Source organism: Bufo gargarizans, chromosome 2 (genome assembly GCF_014858855.1).
Source record: "Bufo gargarizans isolate SCDJY-AF-19 chromosome 2, ASM1485885v1, whole genome shotgun sequence".
NCBI classification, from domain to species: domain Eukaryota; kingdom Metazoa; phylum Chordata; class Amphibia; order Anura; family Bufonidae; genus Bufo; species Bufo gargarizans.
This window is the reverse complement of record NC_058081.1, coordinates 515,628,679-515,653,273: the sequence shown is the minus strand read 5'-3', so window position 1 is coordinate 515,653,273 and position 24,595 is coordinate 515,628,679. Positions and strand designations below refer to the sequence as shown.

The 24,595-nt window shown below is 45.0% G+C and overlaps 1 protein-coding gene across 1 annotated transcript; it reads left to right on the top strand.

Annotated features, from left to right (window-relative positions):
* DNAI7 (dynein axonemal intermediate chain 7) lies at positions 1-24,518 on the top strand. The gene is made up of 15 exons (XM_044281312.1): positions 1-35; positions 2,740-2,845; positions 4,555-4,646; positions 5,334-5,438; positions 8,033-8,170; positions 9,152-9,298; positions 10,729-10,832; positions 10,916-11,207; positions 11,427-11,535; positions 12,771-12,937; positions 18,276-18,462; positions 19,083-19,297; positions 23,264-23,428; positions 23,714-23,827; positions 24,245-24,518. Exons 1-15 carry the CDS (start codon positions 33-35, stop codon positions 24,512-24,514), a joined length of 2,214 nt encoding a protein of 737 aa, XP_044137247.1. The 5' UTR covers positions 1-32; the 3' UTR covers positions 24,515-24,518.
* Positions 24,519-24,595: the final 77 nt, after the last annotated feature.

Sequence of the window (24,595 nt, the reverse complement as noted above, 5' to 3'; positions counted from 1 at the left end):
GAGACGCTGCGCCTGGATTGAAGCGAGACAACATGGTGAGACGAGAGGGGGGATTTGAATGAGATGTGAGGGGGATTTAATAATAAGAAGGGTCGGTCATAGTCCCTCGGGTATTGGGAGTATTAATCTGGTGGGCGAGAAGGGTAGGTTTGAGGAGTGTCAGTCAGTCCTGAGAACACTCAAGTACTGAGAGTTATATTAAAGGGATCGATGACATATGAGGAGTTATTATTAATCAAGAGAGTGCAAGTTATGGTTTGGGGAAGCACTTGGTGGGGGTTATTAATGGGGGGCAGTGGTATTAAAGAGTATTTTTAAATAGGGTATCTCGGCGGGGGGGGGGGGGGCAGTTTTGAGGACTAATCACACGTTTCATTAATGGACTATTAGTATGTAGGGATTGTCACAGTGTGGAGGGTCTCTCAGATGATAGTGCCATGGTCTGGGTCTCTCATCTAGGAGTAATTCTTAAAGGGGTTGTCTCACTTTAGAAAATGGCATTTATCATGTAGAGAAAGTTATTACAAGGCACTTACTAATGTATTGTGATTGTCCATATTGTCTCCTTTGCTGGATTAATTTTCCCATCACATTATACACTGCTCGTTTCCATGGTTACGACCACCCTGCAGCCCCGTAGTGGTGGTCATGCTTGCCCACTATAGGAGAAAGTTCAGGCCTCTCCGGTGGCTGATACCATGGGAGCATGCATAAGTAGGAATGTCCATTAGCTTGCATCCCAGCCACCTCGTATCTGCCCTGCAGCTGTAATCCCTGGATATGAGCAGTGTATAATGTGATGGATAAATGAGTCCAACCAGCAAAGGAGGCAATATGGACAATAGCAATACATTAATAAGTGCCTTGTACTAACTCCTTTAATGATGACGTCAGGATAAATCTGGGAGGGGAATCTTATTATAGCCTGATTGACTGTGGTGCGTCACATGGCCCTGGTTATGGCCACATAGTGCCTCTCTATCATTAGTGGCCATATTAAATAGCACCTTCCATGTTTCTGTACAAAGAGTGTTTTATATAGGAGTCTAAATAAGTCCCGTCCTCAGATTTTATATAAAAAAAAATACCTGGAAAATGCTGATAAGGGCCCCCATAAAGTGTGTGCACCAACAATCACCGTTCGAGAGAGTTATCTGATGTGCCATGGACGTAAGTGAGGTCCGAGTGTCCGGACTCTCGCCGCTCTCCCTCATCTCTCTTATGTCCTATGGATGTGCTATTAAAGTCTAGTAAGGTTGATACTTTGTTTCTGCTGCAGACTTAGGGTCTTTCTTCTCATTGATTATATCTTTGTACTTTCTTCACTGATCTGTAGAAAAAGAACAGAAAGGCAAGTAACTAGAGAGCTGAGGTGTGAGGTGACCTGCGATGTCCAGTATTTACTATATCATAGCTCTGTAAACATTCATTGAGGTGGAGGAGCCCTTTAAGAGTCGGTAATAGTAGAAATAGATCATATTTACAGCCTGATTAGTGTGAATGAGTACAACAGAGCAGCAGTCTGGTATCGGACCCAGTAATGTGCACCAGGCCGGGGTATAACTATCATAGCGGATCCCCCAAAAAATCCCCAGCATCCGTTGCTCCGTTCCATGGCCCCACAAAAAAAATATAACATGTCCTATTCTTGTCCGTTTTGTGGACAAGAATAGGCATTTCTACAATGCCCGTTCCGTAAATTGCGGAAGGCACACGGGCGGCTTCTGTTTTTTTGCGTATCCACAGTTTGCGGACCGCATCGTCTCCCCCCCCAAAAAGAGAATGACTATGGGCCCTATCCATGTCCCCTTTAGAGGCTGATCAATTACTGATTTCTCCTGCCTGACCCGCGGTCCCAGAGACTCCTCTGAATCTCGCTTCCCTACTGATGCGAAAGTATTTGAAAACAGAATGGGAGGAACAGACCAGGGGTCCAGGGCAGGGGTGCTTCATTATGAAATTGCTCCATGATGTTAGATCCCCCCTTCCATTGCATTTTCTAAGTGGCTGAAATGCATCCTTTACCTCTATCATTTATGTATTTGTAATGGTGAAGAATATGTCATCGTATAGACCATTTGACACTCCAGCCGCTGTGAAACTACAACTCCCAGCCAGCAAACATGCTCGGCTGTTCTTCTAAATCCCACAGAAGTGAATGAAGCATTCTGGGAGTTGTAGTTTCCAAACAGCTGGAGTACCGGAGGTTGCTGACCCCTGATATAGACCATAGTTCACCGCGTTACATTCCTGATCTCAGCCATATGTTATTACCTTCTGCCTGTCCACTAATGACTGCCCAGCAAGATAACAAGAAGTACATACATGGGTGTGAATGCAAAATCAGACTGCACAAGGTCTGTTTGTAGTCTGTTACCATAGAAACACACACATCTCCCTTTTATGGGATCTTAACGATTGCAAAAATGGATTAGAAATGTGTAGCAGACATATTACAGTAGAATGAAATAAATTCCTTTAATCCAACATCCACAGGTGATGGATTATCACACCGTCCTAGAAAAGGCCATTCAACTCTATGAAGCCCGAGATAAAATGTCCCTGTATTTTATAATCATTGTTTCTCTCTTCTCAGTCTTCGGCTTTTATGACTATTTTGCAATTTTCTGTCAGAATATCCAGATGATCGGATTTTGGAGTGAAGAAGTTCTACATTATTGGCTTTAGCACCATTATATGAGATTATTATTACAACCCACATTTCTTTCATCATTTCAGTCATCAAAAGGGACGTCGGCCACTTCTCGAAAGAAAGGAAAAGTCAGCAAAGCGGAAAAACTGCGACTGCAGAAAGAGGAGGAGGAGCGAAGGCAGAGAGAAGAAGGTCAGTGGTCATCATGCATCCAGGGGGCTCTTGGGTGGTCTACCTCTGTGTGCATTCCTATCAAATGACCTGATTTAACTCTTAAAGGAATTTTCCACTTTGTTCATCCACTGCTTCATGGTGTCCTGGTGTTTTACATTAGGCCTCATGGACACGACCGTGAAGTTTTTTGCGGTCCACAAAAAACGGAAGCCACCCGTGTTGCCTTCCGCAATTTGCAGAACGGAACGGGTGCCGGCAATATAAATGCCTATTCTCGTCCGCAAAGCGCGGACAAGAATAGGACATGTTATATTTTTTTAGCGGGGCCGCGGAACGGAGCCACGGATGCGGACAGCACACGGAGTGCTGTCCGCTTCTTTTGCGGCCCCATTGAAGTGAAAGGGTCCGCATCCGAGCCGCCAAAACGGCCGCTCAGATGTGGACCCAAACAACAGTCGTGTGCATGAGGCCTAAGGCTGCAGGTAAAGGATGCATCCAGCGGTCCGGATAATCACACGGAAAGCTCACAAGTCAGTCATAACGTGACTGTATGATTTTAGCAGTATTTCTGGATGATGCTTTGCTTGCATACCTACTGAACTCTACACCAATCACTCCTTAATGCTATACGGTTTATACATTGTAACAAACTATCAGCTGTGAAAAAAATATTTCTTCAGGCTCTGGATGTAAATGAGAATGTTCCAATTCACTGACTGAAAGCAGAGCTGGCAAGGAATTGAAAACACCAAGGGAGAGATTTATCAAGTGTGTGCTACAACGGTCTTGATATTCCCTGTCAGGGCATGCGCCTAATTTATGATGAGGAGCAGCATAAACTATTTGCATTCTCAGGCAGTCCATACTGTAGATTGCAGTCTTCATTTTCACCAGAAAAATGATGTAAAAGAAGATCAATGTGCCAGGCCCGCTGGTCCCGTCCTATTCTTGCCCTCGCCATGCCCATGCAGAAACTCCTCTTGCAACTACTATTTATCACAGTGCTATTTAAAAAGTCTGCAACTTTTTTCCACCAGAAAACTGGCATTAGGCAGATAATAAATCCCCCTTAATAAAACGTTTGCATAATGGCTGTGCTTAGTTGTAAAATTACAACTGTGAAGGAACAGGTAATTTTTTTAGGTTTCCCTAATGTTATTATTCCCTGTTTCAGCTGCACAGCTAGATGCATTTCTCTCACAAGCAAGGGGTGTCTCCCTTCTTTTGAATCTGCCAGAACTGTGCTGCTGTGCCGTCTGTTCCCTTACTTCCTACTGTTTGTTTTCAGCTCCTGAGCTCCCAGAACAGATAAGAAGGGAGAGATCATACTTACAGACGCCGGAAGCAGTGTAGAAGCAGTTCTTTGATTAGGCTCATGACCTCAGCTAGCCCTGACCCCCCCCCCCCCACCCCCCACTTCCTCTCAGCCGTTTTCTGTGTCTCTGTTACCAGGGCCGGATCTTGCCTGACAAAAGGCAGTGGACTACAGGTTAGGTGGACTTGAGACCTAGTGGCCATGACTTGACAGCTTTTTTTTCAGGTGTCTGCAGCCAGATTTTTAAATGAAGTGATTTAGAAATCTGCTATTTACACCTTTCTCTATTAAATTATATGAAATTGTGTGAAAGTCCACTGATTCCCTTTAAGCTTCATCTATAGAAGAGTAGAAGACCCCTTAGCAAAATTTGGATTTAACAATTTCCTTCCTATGTCTTTGTGTTCTCTAGAAGAAGCTCGATTTCTTAATGAGCAGATTGAAGCAGCTCGTTTGGAGAAAGAGCGACTAGAAAGAGAAGAGCTTGAGCGTCTGGAAGCAAAGGTGAGGCCCAGATCCTTATCCTGAGCTAAAAAGTCTGTAACGGTACATTCACAAAACAGTGAAAAACGGCCATGGGACGGCGGTTTTTTATTTTTTATTTTTTTACGGCCGTCAACATCTGTTTTGAGAATCACTGTCTGTGGTTCTATTTTATTAAATAGTACATATCCTATTTTGTCTGTTATCCCCGCCGGACAGCCCTATACAATTGAAGGGGACTGGTTTTTAATGGCATTTTTTTTTTTTTCAGAAAGGCATCCGTGGAAAAAAACTGCTGTTAAAAATGGACTGTTTTGCTGTTTTTAATGCCCGAGAACCTTTAAGCTTATAATAGTGCAGGAGTGTTATAAGTCACAAGTAGATATATATGTTCTAGAGATATATATACTTTTGGGGGGAACTGGGCATATGTGACATAAAGTAGTAATCATGGGGGTCTGGGAAGATTCTTCAGTCATCCCATTGTAGAACACTACAGTCAGTACAGTCTGAAATGGCTGATAACAGGAAACAATAGATTATATTCATTTGTCCTACAATCCGCCTCTCCTCTGCCTAAAATTGTCTTACAGTCTCCGTCTCCCTGAAATGATAACAAAGAGCAATAGACTCTGTGCGCTTGCCCTTTAGGTGTTGTGTCCCTTTAAAATGTAAAGTGTTCCCATCTCTGTTCCCTCATTATAACAGAGACTAGAACACCGTGAGGAGGAGCTGGGAGAATATCGAGTGCTGGTCGATGAAAAACTGGAAGCTGCAGCTCAGTGGAAGAAAGACCTGCGGATACGGGCGAAGGTCTGAGTATGATCCAAAGGATACATCTTACAGTTTATTGACTGTCTGCTCCAAATGACAAAGTGTTAGTTTATCGTGCATGGAAGGACCACGCTGATACCAAGTATCAACGCAGAACTCATTTATTACAGGAAGTTAAGCAGTTGTTATATCATCAGAGAGGGCGTTCCTCTACTGAGGCTCACGCCATTGTTTCATTGGCTAAAATACAAGAAAAGAGATGACACTTGACATCTGCGCATTGTGCATTATTTTACAAACCTTGGTATGTAAACTATGTAATTATCTAGGTGCCAAAGAGTGGCGTACATAGAGAAGTAAGGACCCCATAGCAAGGATCAAACCAGGCCCCCCACACAGGACAGAAGGGTTTCTGCCTAAACTCTTTTTCAATTACCATTGGGCTATTTTTCCACTGCCTCATTTGCTAAAAGTTGTTCCTTTACCCTAAGTTCACACCTGAGCGTTTTACAGCGCGTTCAAACGCGCTGTAAAACGCTCAACACATGAAAAGCAATGCTTCCCTATGGGAATGGTTCTCACCTGGGTGTTTTACAGCGCGTACGATCGCGCTGTAAAACGCCCGACGCATAATCAAGTACTTGAGCTTCTTTGGGGCGTTTTGACGCGCGTTTGTGGCCATAGGACACTGCAGTCAATCACACAAACGCGCGTCAAACGCGCGTTTACTATTACAAAAAACGCGCTACAAAAACGCGCGTAAAACGCGCGTTTGCGAAACGCTCAGGTGTGAAAGCAGGGTTAGAGCAGGCATCCTCAAACTGCGGCCCACCAGCTGTTGCAAACTACAAATCCCAGCATGCCCGAACAGTCTACAGGTATCAGCCTACAGCAGGGCATTGTGGGAGTTGTAGTTTTACAACAGCTGGTGGTCCGCAGGTTGAGGATGCCTGCTTTAGAGGGTAGAGTCCTGACCAAGTTTTCACCTCCAGTAGAAGAGAAGATAATCCCAACTGGGCCCCTCTTGCCCTGGACCCCATAGCAGTCGCCTGGTCTGCCACCATGGAAGTTACGCCTCTGGTGCCAGCGCCATATTGCAATGGCTTCACATTAATATCATGACATCCTCAAAATGGCTTCACATTAATATCATGACATCCTCAACACAACCGGTCCATTCTGCTCCAAATCTACAACTCTTTAGAACTGCCCCCCCCCCCCAAAAAAAAAATAATAATCTGGGTCATCAGATGGAAATAGAAAAATAAAAATGAAATGAAATGGTCTTGTTGCTCTCCTAAAACACTGCTGCCATCAAAATGGGGCGCAGACACCCGGCCTTCATTCTGCCTCCTCGAGGCTTATGGAGGGCATCTTTTGGGCTGTCGAGATCACGTCCCATCCAGGAAGCACTTTCTTAGGGAGCATTCACACAACCGTGTTTTTATATTCCGTATCTGTTCCGCAATTTTTGTGGACAATGCACAGACCCATTCATTTCTATGGGTCCGCGAAAATTGCGGAATGCCTTTTATTCTCATCCGTGTGCTGTCCGTTCCGTGTGTCCGTTCATTTTATTTTAGAACATGTCCTATACTTGGCCGCAAGTTGCGGTCCGTGGCCTCATAGAAAGTCATTGGGTCAGTGAAAAACTGATAGCACACGGAAATGCATCCGTATGTCATCCGTTTTTTGCGGACCCCTGGACTGAAAACATTCTAGGAAACCCCATTTCAGTCACATGTGGCTGCACCTAGGACCAGGAAGTAGAGAAAGGAGGCTGCAAGAGAATCATGGCCATCATCAATGTTGAGAAGCTCATCATTCTTGTACAAGAACGGCCCCTATTATGGGACACCAGGTCAGAACTGGTTGCCGCTTCTGCCGACTTACTTCACCATGGGAACGCCTCCATACTAGAATGTACTGTCGGATTTGAGAATTACGTTGAAATCGCAATGCGATTAATATAACAAAGTAATCGCATTGCGATTTCAACTTAGAGCTGGGTTTCTAATGGGTCAGCTTGCTAGAATTAACGAAGTTAACGAATATGGAATATAGCAGTGCTAAGTTGAAATCGCAATGCCATTACTTCAAGTTATATTAATCACATTGCAATATTAACTTAGCACTGCTATATTCTATATTCGTTAACTTCGTTAATTCTAGCAAGCTGACCCATTAGATGGACATAGGTTGAACATTTAAATTTGTCAATTTTAACCCTTCTTTTTTTTTTTTGCGGACCATGACAAACTGATGACACACGGAAGCACCACGTCCGTATTATACGGACTTACGGAACGGAAACGGAAAGATAACTGGAGACATACGTAACACATGGATCTGTGATTTACGGACCGCAAAACCAACACGGTCGTGTGAATGCTCCCTTATGTGTAGCTGCTCCTGTGTTGAAGAAGTGGTGCTAGTGTCCTGCAGCTTGTAGTGTTGTGTGGTCACCACCAGGGGGAGACATAACAGCAAAAAAGTCTAAGTGCAGCAGTGACAAATACTGTATATGGGGTGGTATGGTAGCTTGAGCGCCGAGCAGAGATCGTAAACCCCTACATTCCTAACTCTCAATGATCTCTGTTCTTTCCACTAATTGTCTGCTGTGACATTCGCAGTGGGATCGTTACATGCTCTGCGATGGAAGCCCTGATCCTACAATACCCCAGGAGATCAACACGTTCATGAGTCTGTGGAGTGAGGAAGCTGATGAGGATTTTCAGTCCGTGCTCAATAAAAGCAGCCTGGTTCTGAGTGTGAGTTTACAGCTCGGTTGCATTTTGTACAATGTTTTATCTCAGCATTCTGTATGAGACAGAATACAGGCTTCTGTAAATTGCACTTGCACCCTGTAGATGGATGCTTTGGGCGTTCCCTGCAGTCCTGTGACCCTATTGAAGAGTGCATGCTGGACAGTGTATGGTTATGCAGTTCCTTAGCCGCTTAAAGGGAGTTGTCCAGCGAGGCTTAGCCCATTCAAACCAATTACCGGCATCCCCATTGGCCGCAGGGGATGCTAGTAGGATGCCCAGAAGCGCTCGCTTCCGGGTTTTTGCGCATTTAGATGCCGTGATCACACTTGATCACGCCATCTAAAGCCTTTAATTACTGCAATCAGAATTATTGATGCCCGCTGCTCGTGCGAGCGGGCGCCATGTTTGCCTATCGCTCCAGCGTTGTACATGGTAGGAAAGGGTTAAGTTAAAGGGGTTGTCTCTCTTTAGCAAATAGCATTTATTATGTAGAAGAAGTTAATACAAGCCACTTACTAATGTACTGTGATTGTCCATGTTACCTCCTTTGCTGGCTGGATTTATTTTTCCATCACATTATCCACTGCTTGTTCCATGGTTACGGCCACCCTACAATCCAGCAGCACTGTAGAAAAAAGCACTAGCTTTTGTGTGGTGCCACAGTCCCGGCCACCAGAGAGACCGGTGCTTTTTCCTATAATTTGCAAGCAAGGCCACCACCGATGGATTGCAGGTGGTCATAACCCCTGGAAACGAGCAGTGTATAATGTGATGAAAAAATGAATCCAGCCTGCAAAGGAGGCAATATGGATAATAACAATACATTAGTAGGTGCCTTGTCTTAACTTCCTTTACATAATAAATGCTATCTGCTGAAGTGAGACAACCCCTTTACATGAATGATAAGGTGTTCCAAGGGTTAATATATAAATGTCAGTTTGATGGTGGCTCATGTCAGTAAACTGATTTCTTGTGACTTTGTAGCTGATTGAGGAGCTGGAATTCCTTCTACTTGACACTCCACCGGAGGAACTGGGAGAAGCTGAAGCCGCCCAGTACACACAGACTATCCGACTGCTGCAGGCGCTACTGCAGCGCAAATTCGATGAGGCCACAGAGCATCTCCTGAAGGTAACCATCGTCCAGGGCTGAACCCAAAGTAAAAAATGATAACGTGGTGACATTATGGGGAGCACTAGTTTCTTGCTGTTCATCTCAGGATTAGGCTGTATTCACACGTCCGCAATGTGTTTTGCGGATACACGGAGACACGGATCCGCAAAACACGGAAAGAGGCAATGTGCTTTCCACATTTTGCGGACCACACATTGCCGACATAATAGAATATGCCTGTTCTTGTCCGCAATTGCGGACAAGAATAGGACATGTTCTATTTTTTTGCGGAAACGGAAGCACGGATGCGGAAGTGCGGATCCGCAAATGTGGATGCGGACAGCACATTCCGTCCCCATAGAGAATGAATGGGTCCGCACCCTTTCCGCAAAATTGCGGAAAGGATGCGGACACATTTTGCGGACGTGTGAATGGAGCCTTAGGCCATTAATCACATGGCCGTATTTCAGATTTGCAAAATATGGATACCTTCCATGTGCACTCTGCGTTTTTCTCACTCCCATCAATAGAAAGGACTATTCTCATCTGCTATATGCAAAACAATAGGACATGTTCCAAACTTTGCAGAACAGCCACACAGATCTGCAAAAAATACGGATATGTGCATGAGCCCAAAGAAAAAATTGGGTCAGTGTGCTAGCCACATTTAGGCTATATGGACACGACCATGCCTTTTTTTGTGGTCTGCAAACCACGGATACGCAAAAAACTGAAGCCGCCCGTGTGCCTTCCGCAATTTGCAGAACGGAACGGGCAGCCCATTGTAGAAATGCCTATTCTTGTCTGCAAAACGGAGAAGAATAGGACATGTTATATTTTTTTTGCGGAGTGCTGTCCACATCTTTTGCGACTCCATTGAAGTGAATGGGTCCGCATCCAAGCCGCAAAAACTGCAGCTCGGATGCGGACCAGAACTACGGTCGTGTGCATGAGGCCTTATTGTGGATGAAGAATATGGTTGTGTGCATGACGCCTTACAGTCCATGTTTGGCTTGTACTGCAGTTATGCTGCAATCTCTCTGCACTGCTGTGCAGCGGGAATGGTGTATTTTATTATTTTTCCTAATACTTTTATAGCGCTCACATACTTGGCAGCGTTTTATGCATCGATCCCATCAATTCATCCCGGTCTCAAGTAAGCCCAAAAAAATCATACAGGATTCACGCAGATGTTGATAAGGATCTTAGCATTGCAAATTTAGTGCCGAGCCACCATACTACAGCACAGCAGAATGTGTCATCTGTAGATGCTGGGCAGAAGGGTGATGTAATGTCTTGCACTCTGACAGCTAACAGTTGTAAGTGCAGCTCTGGATGTGACTGGAGGACAGCATAAGTATTTGCACCTCAACAATTGATGTAGATGTAGGTGTAAGTAACTGCACTGATCCAATTACTCTACTGTGTGTGTAATGTCTGTCTTGCAGAACGCGGCTGCGCTGTCCGACATTGATACAGGCAACATGCAGAAAGTCATTAAAAATAACAACGTCACTCTCTGTATCTGGGCGAATCTTAACAAGAACCCCAGGTAAGACCCAAACACTCGTAAAGGCTGAGATATTCCAGGTATTTTAGTATTGGGGATTTACTATTCTGCTTTCGTTCACACAGGTTTCGGGGTTATGAGTTCCAGGAGGAGGCGATCGCTTTCGATTTGCCGAAACCTTTGGCCCTGAGTAACATTGCGGTCCGCATCCTTCACACGGACTATGACCACTTGTCCTGTCAATGTCAGGTTTCTCAGCTACAAGTGAAGGAGTCAGAAGAAAATCCAGCTGCCGAGACCATCATCCCAGATAGCGAAGCCGAAGATTGGAAGCCACCGGCTGACGAAGATGAAAATCCTGCACCCGAAATCGTTGCAGCAGCGGAAGAGGAGGAGGTGAAGTCCGAGGAGAGGAAGGTAAAGCTATGACTACACAGGAGGATAAATAAGTGCATCTTCATAAAGTTCTCTATTAGCTCAGGCTCCATTCTGTTGCAAGTCATACTGACCTATGGCATTGCTCATCCTGAGCTTTCAGGTTCACAAATGTATTTTTGTCATGGTGAATAATTCATATCAGGAACAGCAGCAGCATAGAAATAATTCAAAACCTGCACAATGTTTTCTCCATCATAGAGTGTCCTCAGCGCCACGTCACCCAGGGCAAATGTGACTGACCTAGAGGAGAAGACCGCTAATGAAGTGGAGAGGAAGACTGAGAGTCAGGCTGGAGACACCAGTGAAGGTCGGTAAGAACAGAAAAGAGGGACATGAGTGTGAACCCACTATGGGACCGGTCAATACCGTTACACCCCGCCATCCTGTTAGAGAGCAGCCTGCGGATTGTTTCCCTAGCTCCATGTATCAGAGAAAGGAGGTTTCCTCCTCTATTAATACTCTATACAGTGCTGAATGCCTTTTCAAGCCCTTATTAGATGCTGCACGAAATGCCTCTATGATGTGTATGCCATTGCTTCATAGGAATCTCATTATATCATACTCCAATCTTTTCTAGAGCTGCATTAACAATTCTGCTGTTACTTCAGCTCTTCTACTCCAGTGCCATCTAGAGCTGCATTCATAATTCTGCTGAGACATTGTATTTTATAGTTCATTCCCTCACTGAGCTGCATTCACAGTGCGCTATTACATCATGTCTCATACTTCAGTCCCATCTAGAGCCACGTTCACAATTCTGCTGTTACATTCATAATTCTCCTATTACATCATGTCTCATACTCCAGTCCCATCTAGAGCTGCATTCACATTTTTTGGGTATCACATCATATTCTGCTGGATGTGGTTTGGAATCTGGCAGCACCAAACACCAGTATAAGGTCAGGTTCTGCACAGGAAAGCAGCAGGTCCGTGGATGCAGCTTTAGATGGGACTGGACTTTGTGACAATCAGAATCCTATGATGGTGCTTATTGGGATGAGCAATAATTAGCAGTGTTAGGGCTCATGCACATGGCCTTCTGTGTTCCGCATTTTGTGGAACGGAACATCCTGCCCTTTGTAGAAATGTCCTATCCTTGTCTGCAAAACGGACGACAATAGGACATGTTCAGATTTTTTGTTTGCGGAGCCCCGGAATGGACATACGGAGATGGACAGCACATGGTGCTGTCCGCATCTTTTGCGGCCCTATTGAAGTGAATAGGTCAGCAGATCGGATGCAGACAAAAACCACAGTTGTGTGCGCGAGCCCTTAAAAGAACCCTTGTAAGTTGCTGCAAAAAAATCACAGAAGCAGCTAGCTGATTATAAGGCCTCTTGCACGGGACCATATGCCCTCCGCGATATACGGTCGGTCAATGGGCCATATGTCCCGAAGCGGCCTTGATCGTGTGCACGGGAGCTCACGGACCGTATATCTCGGAGGGCATACGGTAGTGGGCAAGAGGCCTAAGTGTTAGATTTCTTGTGAAAAAAAACCCGAACAATCGGGAATTAAGGAATTTCACTATGTGTTATTCAGGTCATTCTCAAACTTCATTACTGAGCGAGGCCCAAGATGAGGAACTGCTGGAGGACGAAGATGTCGTAGATTTGTGTCAGTTCACAAGTCTGGGAGGAGTTTATTATTTCGATGTCCTTGTTCTGCCACCACAGTGTAAGCAGGTGAACAGCTGGAGCATGGTGCAGGTGAGGAGGACAAGTGATGACCACATTAACCTGGAGCAGCGTGGATTACTGCTATTAAGGCCTCCTGCACACGAACGCCCCGTGGCCGTGCTGCTGCCCGCAATGCATGAACACCGACCGTGGGGCAGCCGCAGCGGATCACGGACCCATTCACTTTAATGGGTCCGTGATCCGGCCGTTCCGTAAAAAGATAGGACATGTTTTATCTTTTTGCGGAACGGAAGTACGGGACGAAACCCCATGGAAGCACTCCGTAAGGCTTCCGTTCCACATCTCTGGATTTGCGGACCCATTGAAGTGAATGGGTCCGCATCTGTGATGCGGAATACACACGGAACGGTACCCGTGTATTGCGGGTCCGCAATATGGTAGCGGGACACCTACGGTCATGTGCAGGCGGCCTAAATATGTATTACACAGGTAGTGAGCATACATATTATACTTCACATTCTGCAAGTATAGACTGTCCCAGATTTACTAATCTTAAAGATGGTGTGAGCTTAGACAGGCGGTCTAGACCTGCAGAAGATCTATCACAGGGGCTCAGGCTGGATGATGAACGTGGGGCAGGGATAGACATTTTTCGCTGACTATACCAACTATTGGTTGGTTTACTTTAAAACATCTTAGGCCCCACCCTCTTGTCAAGCACTTTGGGGAAAAAAGGGTAGAGGGTAGAAACTCTAGATGTGCCAAATTGAGCCACCTTTTAGATGTATTTGTGGCACAGATACATTAGTAAATCTGGGCCACAGTGCACATAGATTACATTACTTATCTTGTACTAATCCGGAATTAGCACTCATTCACACTTCAGTGTTTGGTCAGGGATTTCCATCAGTGATTTTAAACCAAAACCAGGATTGGGGCCTCCACAGGCATAAGGTACAAGGGAAAGATCTGCACCTTTTCTGTGTTTAGAGCCGCACCTGGGTTTGGCTTAAAATCACTGATGATCATCACTGACCAAACACTGATGTGTGAATAACCCTGGGTTCACACCTGAGCGTTTCTGAGACGCGCGTTTTACGCGCGTATTTGTCACGCTTTTTTTGCAATAGTAAACGCGCGTTTGTGTGATTGACTGCAGTGTTGTCCAATGAGTCTATGGGCCAAAACCCGCGACAAACGCCCCAAAAAAAGCTCAAAACTTGTTTATGCGTCGGGCGTTTTACAGCGCGTTCAAACGCGCTGTAAAACGCTCAAGTGTGAACCAGGGCCATAGGGAAGCATTGGTTTTCACGTGTTGAGCGTTTTACAGCGCGTTTGAACGTGCTGTAAAACGCTCAGGTGTGAACTTAGGGTTAGGCCTTCACTGTCAGTGATTTGGCTTCAGTTGTGTTTCCTTGTGTATTCCTTTTTTTTTGTCTGACAGGGGAAAAAAAAGGAAGGTTAATGAAAAGTGTAATTTTATTGCAACATGGTCTTGTAGAAAAAAACACGGATGACATATCAGTTGTGCATCCGTTTTTATTTTTTTTACGGACCCATTGACTTGAATGGGTCCGTCCTCCGTTTTCCACTGACAAGAATAGGACAAGTTACTTTTTTTTTGACGGACTGGAATCACGGAGCAAAAAACGGAGGACTATCACTTTTTTTTTTTTTACAGCTCCATAGAAATGAATGGGACCTCCGCTAAACTTTGAAAAATGACGGAACGGACGTGGATGCACACAACAGTCGTGTGCATGAGGCCTAAGGCCTCTTTCAGACGGGCGTTGCGGGAACATGCACGATTTTTCCACGAATGTGCAAAGCATTGTAATGCGTTTTGCACTCGCGTGAGAAAAATCTGCATGTTTGGTAGATCGGTGTTCTGTAGATTGCTATTATTTTCCCTTATAACCATGTTACAAGGGAAAATATTACATTCTGAATACAGAATGCATAGTACAAAAGGGCTGGAGAGGTTAAAAAAAATAAAATAAAAATTTAACTCGCCTTAAAGGGCTTCTGTCACTCCACTAAATTCATTATTTTTTTTTTTGGTCTCCCTACAATCCTTATGCTGCGACTTCTTAATATATATAGCTATTACACTGTTTGGTTCAGTAGTTCTATCAAAAAACTGACTTTTATATTATGCAAATTACCTCTAGCAGCAGGTAGGGCGGCTACCTGCTGCTAGCAGCCGCATCCTCCATTCATAATGACGCCCCCTCCTCATGTTGATTGACAGGGCCAGCGGACGCGCTCGTCCTCTGACTGGCCCTGTCTTCGTTTTAAATCTCGCGCCGGTCTTCAGTTGGCGCAGGCGCACTCAGAGGAGGACGCTCGCTCGGCCGCTCCATCCTCTGTGCGCCTGCGCCGGGTGTACATGTGACGTCATCGGCACAGGCGCGCTGAGGATGGAGCGGCTGAGCGAGCGTCCTCCTCTGAGTGCGCCTGCACCAACTGAAGACCGGCACGAGATTTAAAACGAAGACAGGGCCAGTCAGAGGACGAGCGCGTCCGCTGGCCCTGTCAATCAACATGAGGAGGGGGCGTCATTATGAATGGAGGATGCGGCTGCTAGCAGCAGGTAGCTGCCCTACCTGCTGCTAGAGGTAATTTGAATAATATAAAAGTCAGTTTTTTTATAGAACTACTGAACCAAACAGTGTAATAGCTATATATATTAAGAAATCGCAGCATAAGGATTGTAGGGAGACAAAAAAAAAAAAATGAGTTTAGTGGAGTGACAGAAGCCCTTTAATCCACTTGATCGCACAGCCGGCATCTCTTCTGTCTGTCTTCCTTTGCTGTGGCAGGAACAGGACCTGTGGTGACGTCACTCCGGTCATCACATGATCTTTTACCATGGTGATGGATCATGTGATGACCGGAGTGACATCACCACAGGTCCTTTGACTGCAATCAGCAAAGAAAGAGACAGAAGAGAAGCCGGGCTGCGCAAGCAAGTGGATTAAGGTGAGTGCTATTTTACTATGCATTCTGTATTCAGAATGCTATTATTTTCCCTTATAACCATATTATAAGGGAAAATAATAATGATCGCGTCTCCATCCTGATTGTCTCCTAGCAACCGTGCGTGAAAATCGCACCACATCCGCACTTGTTTGCGGATGCTTGCGATTTTTACGCAACCCCATTCATTTCTATGGGGCCTGCGTTACGTGAAAAACGCACAAAATAGAGCATGCTGCGATTTTCACTCAACGCATAAGTGATGCGTGAAAATCACTGCTCATGTGCACAGCCCCATAGAAATGAATGGGTCAGGAATCAATGCGGGTGCAATGCGTTCAACTCACGCATCACATTCGCAAGGAATACTCGCCCGTGTGAAAGGGGCCTTAGGGTGCATTCATCCACCAGAAAATACACAGCATAAATACCTCCCCCTTTTATTTTATGGTGTACAATTGTCAATCCCTGCCCTATATTGTGCAGTATAAATAATGTGCTTTTTTTAAAGCAGAATATCTCCATTTATTTCAATAGGGGATGTAATCTGCAACAAAATCCGCACCTGCAGATTTTCTGGCAGAGTTTTCTCCCGACATCTGAAGGCATCCTTAGGTTCACATGGAAGATTTTGGGAGCAGGTTTCAGCGCGGTATTAGTGCCTCTGTCTGAACCTGCTCTTAGGCCTTGTCCACACTTCCGTTTTGCACGGACGTGCGCTGTCAGCATTTTCCATGGACAGCACGAGTACCAATTGCTTTAAATGTGTCTGTTCACATTTCAGTATTTTTGTACTGACCATGGGTGAATAAAAAAAAAAATCACTGATACTTGCACTATTTTGATCAGTGATGCAGACCAAGCACACTCATTGAAGTCTATGGGCCTGTAAAAACACATGGATGGCATCAGTTTTTCACAGAAGACAGATCGAAAATGCTCTTGAAATTAATTTTCAGCTGAGCAACTTCCATGAATTATGGATGACACACAGAAGTAAAAAACAGACTCATGGATCCTTCACGGATGATACACGGACATGACACTGAAGTGTGGACGAGGCCGTAGGCTGTCTGCACATAGGTGCGGATTTCTCTGTTACCAAACCTGCACTAAAATCCACATCTGCTACTTTCGGATTTTGTTGCGATTTTTCCTGGTCTCACCGTTTAAATTGCAAAGGTTGAAATGTGCACTAAAAATCTGCAGAAACACTTGACATACTGCGGATTACAAACAATAGACAAAGTGTACATGAGATTTGGCAAATTCACTTTGCTAATACAGTATTAGGGCTTGTTTACACGACCGTGCCATGTTTGGCAGTTTGCAAATTGCGGATCCGCAAAACACAGATGCCACCCGTGTGCCTTCCAGAATTTATAGAAGGTCCTTTATAGAAATGCCTATTCTTGTCCGCAAAACGGAACGGAGTGCTGTCCGCATCTTTTATGGCCCCATTGAAGTGAATAGGTCCGCTCCAGATCCGCAAAATATGTGGCACCAAACCACAGTCGTGCGAGTGAGCCCTTACACAGTGTTTCTTTGGCATAAAAATCTGCAACGTGTGAAGATAGCCTTAGGCTTCCTGTACACAAACGCGTGCGCCCCGTGGTTGTGCTGCAGGCCGCAGTGCACGAACGCCGTTCGTGGGGCTGCCGCAGCGGATCCTTTCACTTTAATGGGTCCGCGACCCGGCCATTCGGCAAAAAGATAGAACATGTTCTATCTTTTTGCAGAACAAACCCCACGGAAGCACTCCATAGTGCTCCCGTAGGGTTCCATTTCATGCTTCCGTCCCGCACCATTACGCATCTCCGGACCCATTGAAGTGATGCGGAATGCTCATAGAACAGCACCAGTATATTGCGGTCCACAATACGGCAACGGGGCGCACACATTCTTGTGCAGGAGGCCTTAGGGTACCTTCACATGTTGCAGAAGTTTCCACAACTGAAAATCAGTTCCATTAACCTGTATGGGGCTTGCAGAAATCCATAGGTTTGCTGCCCCATTCAAATGGATGGAACTGATTTTGAGTTGCAGAACAATTTGCAACGAAATCTGCTGCGTTAAAGCAGCCTCATACTCCAGAGCTGCACTCATTATTTAGGGTATTGTGGATTTTTTTTTTTTTTTTAAAGAAACATATGTGCAATGTGTTTTTAATAATGCTTTTGAAGCCAATACAGCTCTACAGAGGAAGTGACATTATGGCGTTATATACTTTCCTAAAAAAAAAAGTTAAAAACATCTAGGCATGCAAATAAAAATACCAGGTGGTAAAGCACCATATGGGCAAAATTCAATACAGGCGGTTTTTTTGATGCCCAAAAAATGGTGTGTGTGTGTATGTCCCTTATACTGGGCTTTGCCGTAGTTCCCTGCTCCATGCCTATGATCTGTGCCGATTTCTTTTCCTCTGCAGCTACTGGCAGGAGGTCTGCAGAAATTCCCCTTCCCTCAGGATTCGTACCTCTCTACCAGTCTGGGGATGTCACTGCAGGAGAAGGACATGGAGGCTCTGAACTCTCCCCCAGTTGGAGTTTCCTTTAAAGTTCCTAGTAACGTGATCTTCTTTGAAGAACCTCAGGTGGCTCGATGGGACACAGAAAGTAACGTACCATAAACTACTCCAGACAGTTTTTAGGCTACTTTTGTGCAGATCCAGCATGGACAGATCCGTTCAGAACGGATCCGTTTGTATTATCTTTAACATAGCCAAGACAGATCCGTTTTCTATTGTGCCAGTGAAAACTGATCCGTCCCCATTGACTTACATTGTGTGCCAGGACGGATCCATTTAGCTCAGTTTAATCAGACGGACACCAAAATGCTGCAGGCAGCCTCCAGAGCGGAACGGAGACTGAACTGATGCATTCTGAGCGGATCCTTTTCCATTCAGAATGCAAACTGATCCATTTTGGACCGCTGGTGAGAGCCCTGAACGGATCTCACCAACAGAAAGCCAAAACGCCAGTGGGAAAGTAGACTTACTTATGTATAGAAAAAAATAAAAGAAGTACTAATGTAAATTTAAAAAAATTTATAATAGTTCTAATGCATTAACATTTCTCACTGACATTAGTAGGTCTGTTAGAGTAATTCTTCAGCTATTGGCAGCCATCTTGCTATAGTGGCACTTCCTCTTTTCCCTCCTTACTTGAATTGCACCACCTCTGGCATTATTTTCATGTCCTGCTCATCAGTTAAACTCAATTTTTATGTATTTTAGGCAGGAACTGGAAAACCGATGCAATCACAGACAAAAACTACAATCCAGAATTGCGGGAGCTGACGTTCAAAATGGACGCCTTCTACACCTTCGCCCTGATCCAGGAATCCCACCTGCACATGCCATATGAATCATGGGAACTCACCCCCAAAGGCGTAAATGAGGTGTCATTAACGATCGCCTCCGCCCTTACAGACATCCAGATAGAAATCAAGGTAAAAAGAGTTAGAGAGGACCAAGTCACCGAAAAATTCCATGCAAGCTGTAGGAAGCATGTTCTAGAGCAGAAGAAGCCGAGCAGAATGAAATATATATTTTTATGGAAAAAAATTCTGTAAAACCTGTAACATACATTTATAGCTTTACTTTTTATCACCACCTGTGAACAGCTATCGGTACAGGAGGGAGCTGTTATACGCTCAGTGCCATCACCGCTATCGGTACAGGAGGGAGATGTTATACGCTCAGTGCCATCACCGCTATCGGTACAGGAGGGAGACGTTATACGCTCAGTGCCATCACCGCTATCGGTACAGGAGGGAGATGTTATACGCTCAGTGCCATCACCGCTATCGGTACAGGAGGGAGATGTTATACGCTCAGTGCCATCACCGCTATCGGTACAGGAGGGAGACGTTATACGCTCAGTGCCATCACCGCTATCGGTACAGGAGGGAGACGTTATACGCTCAGTGCCATCACCGCTATTGGTACAGGAGGGAGATGTTATACGCTCAGTGCCATCACCGCTATCGGTACAGGAGGGAGACGTTATACGCTCAGTGCCATCACCGCTATCGGTACAGGAGGGAGACGTTATACGCTCAGTGCCATCACCGCTATTGGTACAGGAGGGAGATGTTATACGCTCAGTGCCATCACCGCTATCGGTACAGGAGGGAGACGTTATACGCTCAGTGCTATCACTGATAACCCCTCCGCCCTGTACCGATAGCTGTTCACAGGTGGTGGAAAAGAACAGATCTAAATGTAGAAATCACAGGTCATATTGAATCTTTTCCCACAAAAATATACTGTTTATAAATCTGCTCACCTCCTCCTGCTCTATAACATGGCGCTTTCAGATTGCATTTTGTGGTGACAGGTCCTCTTTAAGCAGGGGTCATAGACTAAGGGCACTAGTTTAAATTGAAGGTATAACCATGCCAGTTTCCAGTCATAGCTTATAATAAATGTGCTAGGACAGCTATGCCTGGCCCCCACCCCCTGTTTTTTGTGAAAAGTAGCAGAATGTAAAGGCCACACATCTTTGCGCAAGTGTAGTCTGCACCAAATTTTGCAACTTTGCTAGTAAACTGGTGTAGTGGAATGATAAATGTCCCCCCCTTTTGTTAGTTTCACACCACAATCCTCCTGATTTACACTCAGACTCCTCATCCTGACTTGATACTTTTCAGAGCTGAGGATTTGCTACAACTGTATCCAGTCTAGGAAATGCTATTTGTACTCCATCCCTTGTAACCCCCCAGATGAGTAAGCAGGACTAGGGTGGGATGGATTTTTAACCTCTGGATGTAAACAAGGATATTCAAGCAAGAATCTTGAAAACTGAAGAACTGAAACACAACATGGCAGATGTATTAATGCTATAGAATAGAGAGATGGTGTCTATAGACCTGCACCAGATGGATGACAAATCTGGCATAGCATGCCAACTATCGGTTGGCTTACCTTACAACAGAATGGCAGCACAATAGCCCACAATCCTTTTCTGATTAGGCTCTAATATTTTATCTAAACCTGGATGCACCAAATTCTGGCACAATTTGCTCAATATGCACTCATTAGTAAAAGTCTATGTAGAACTTTCCAGTGTACAGTCAAACTATTTATTTAAAACTGCACACCGACCTTTGAAATGTAGCAGTCAAAGATTTTGAAATTAGCGAGGTGCAAGAAAAATTTAGAAGACCTTTAAGGGGTTATCCACCCAAAAAATATTGTTAACCTATCCTCAATATCAATGGGGAAGAGCTGCAGTACCAAGCATGGCTCCCTGAAACAGCCGATCGTCTGGGATGCCGGGACTCGGACCCCCACCATTGTGATAATTGATTACCTTAATATACACTCCACATCACTGATGCAGATCCATTCACTTGAATGGGCCCGCAATCACGGAGATGCATGACGGAAGCACTACAGAGTGCTTCCATGGTGTTTCTGTCCGTGCCCCCACACCCCCCCAAAAAAAAATAGAACTTGTTCAAATTTTTTTTGCAGTGCAGATGGATCATGGACCTATTCAAGTTGAATGGGTCTCGATCTGTCCCGGCCGCCGCACGGACATTGCGCGTGCATTGGGGAATTGCGGTTCCTATTGCACAGAACGGATGCACAACGTTCATGTGCAAGAGGCCTCATCTTTTCCAGGATAACCCCTTTAAAGGCTATGTAGGCCTTCAGGGACAATTTTTTACCTCATTTTTTTAATTAAAAATATTGAGCTGCTCTGTCACAAAAAGTTAATAGGGTTAAATCTGGTGACAGAATCCCTTAAACTAGCTGACATTAGCACATCACTAATGTCAGCTAAACCTAACTAGCCTATTCCTACTTTTATCTATGCCTCCCTTACACCAGAAATCTAACTTTTATAATATGCTAATTAGCCTCTAAGAGCAGGGGGGACGTTGTTCCTGCTCCTAGAGACTCCGTTCTCCCACCTTTGTCGCCTCCCTCCAAGTCCTGATTGACAGGGCCAGGCAGCACTCGCATCTGTCTGCCAGCCCTGTGCTCTGGTGAAATCTCACACCATTCAGTATTCGGCACAGGCGCGGTGAGGAAGTTGGCAGCCTGCGAGCGTCTTTCCCACACCGAGCCTGTGCCGAATGGCGCAAAATTTCACCAGAGCACAGGGCTGGCAGACAGATGCGAGCACTGCCTGGCCCTGTCGATCAGGACTTGGGAGGGAGGCGACAAAGGTGGAAGAACAGAGCCTCTACGAGCAGGAGCAGGAGCAATACCCCCCTGCTCCTAGAGGCTAATTAGCATATTATAAAAGTTAGATTTCTGCTGTAAGGGAGGCATAGATAAAAGTAGGAATAGGCTAGTTAGGGTTAGCTGACATTAGCACATCACTAATGTCAGCTAGCTTAATGGGGTTAAATCTGGTTACAGAAACCCTTTCACTTTTTTTTTTTCCTAGCTGTGCAAATGGTACTTACAGTTTCTGCCAGTTATCTAATAACCCTCATCTGTAAATTACTAAAAGGTCATTAACACTTAGATAAGAATTGAGCTTTAAAGAGGACCTTTCATGCATTTTGACATAGGCTAATTATGGTATTACCTTGTAGGGCGGCCCCCGCTGATGTCATGGGTATGGGTATAATTATTTATATACACATACATACATACATACATATATTTTTTTAAACCCCTCCAGTTCGTCCGCTGTGGCCCCCCCATGATTTTTGGCACGCTGTATTATAATGAGCATTAAACTCGCAACGGGGAGGAGACGCAGTCTTCTGTTGTGGGCGTCTTCTCCCTGGCTGTGAGAGCAATCCAATCAAAGCGGACCGCTCACAGCCAGGGAGAAGTAGCAAGATTTCTTCTCCCTGGCTGTGAGCAGTCCGCTCTGGATCACGCCTACAGCCAGGGAGAAGGAGACGCCCACAGCAGAAGACTGCGTCTCCTTCCCATTAATGCTCATTATAATACAGCGCGCCAAATCATCGGGGGTGGGGGGGGAAATGGATGAAAGGTCCTCTTTAATGAGTGTTTATAAGGTCAGAAATAAGGAGCCCATCAGCTCCCTGCCTGAAAGAGCAGAGAGAAAATAAAGATTCTGCTAGTAGATAAACTCAAAGCTGTGCAGGGAAAACGGCTCATCATTTTTAATAAAGACTGGTTGAAAAAAAATGTTTTAGCTCAAAATGAGTTCAATGCAATAATAAATGCTATGTACACCTTTGGTGGCAATTTTTTTAAGGGTGTCCATACACAGAACTGCAAGTTAAAAGCTGCACACAGTTTAACAATACGGTTTTAGGCCTCACCAACATAAAAAATAAATAAAAATGCTTCACCTGTATTTGCCTTGAGTTCTAAGACCGCATAACAAAACTGTGGCAATTTATGACACAGTGCGGGCATCTTCGACCAGTTCTCTGAAGTGTCAGGCTAACTCTGTATTAACTATCTGTATGGTGCAGGAGGAGCAATGCCGACTGGCGGCCGTGTCTAGCATTGATGGTGACCTATCCCACATCATCGGGAGGTGGATGACTCCTCTGTGTCTCAAAGCTGCAATGAAAAGAGTTGGACTGAACGTCTTCCCTGAAGAGGATTCTGGGAAATACGTCAGCGTCAATAAAAAGGTAGCAACAAAAGTCAAGCACTTCTACTTGCACATAATGACCTCACATACTCCCAGAGTTGATGATTGGGATTGGGAGGTAGAACTGCCTCTCTATATTTTTATATCAACAGGCTATGTGGTTTCTTAATCTGCTGTAACATCTTCCCTCAAACTAACATTCTGATATTTTTCACCAATATGGAGCTGGCTGGTAATGAAGCAGACGCAGCATTGTCAGATACGGCTGAATCGTGCATCTCTGTATTTTATAACTTTATTCTGTAATCTATTTTTTTTTTGCCAGAATGAACAAGTGGAAAAAATGGCATACCAGGAAATGGCTCTTCTGTCACCTTCATTTACCTTCGGGTGGAGCAAATGGAACCATAACTGCAGCTACGAGGAGATCATTGTGAAGGTGCAGAGCGAGCATGGCCTGAGCAATTTGTGAATAAATTAATAACAGGACATTATCAATGGGGCGTGCCCTGCACTCTGACCAGGCAATGCCGAGTGTCAGACTGTAGGGACACACCCCTTTGACAAAGCAAATGTTAACACCTATTTACACATTTCCAAGAGGAGTAAGAGGTGTGCACAATACAAGGTTCTAACAATAGAGGTAGCGGCGGAGGCAGAGTCTTTGTCCTTCGGCTGCTACTCGAAGCATCGGTGCACCCGCAAGATTATCAGGGCCGGGTTAAATGGAGGAAGGGGGGGCGGGGATGAGTTGGGGGAGCTTGCTTCTTCCACAGGCCAGGACAGCAAACAAATGTTTTTTTTTTTTGTCTAAATCTATTTTCTACTGCTTAATGTAAAGTCTGTTACCTTTCAGGTGAAAGAAAGCTCCGGATTCCACAACGAGGAGGACTGGTCCCTGTACCTACTGAGCACACAGAGGACCCAACGCCTCAAGATCTCAGAATCCAGCGACACCTTTTCTGAGGAGCTTTACGACGGCAGCGAGTTCCACACCACTCTCTATCACATGATCAGAGATTACTGCAGCCCCGAGGCCACCGAGAGGCTGCAGCGCTCCGACCACCTGTTCATAGACTGCGTCTACGGGCTGCTGAACGGGACTAGAGTGCTGACATACTCCTAAAGACTTTATTAAATAAATACCACAACCAACAACATTCAGGCACATAAAAACCGCTCAGGACAGGAGGGGACAAAATCTAAG

What these genes read in the sequence shown, in the direction of transcription:
- DNAI7 (XM_044281312.1), top strand. An exon ending in ACGTCAGCGTCAATAAAAAG is followed by an intron (nt 23,429 to 23,713) that starts GTAGCAACAAAA and finishes TTTTTTTGCCAG; the next exon opens with AATGAACAAGTGGAAAAAAT. An exon ending in ACGAGGAGATCATTGTGAAG is followed by an intron (nt 23,828 to 24,244) that starts GTGCAGAGCGAG and finishes GTTACCTTTCAG; the next exon opens with GTGAAAGAAAGCTCCGGATT.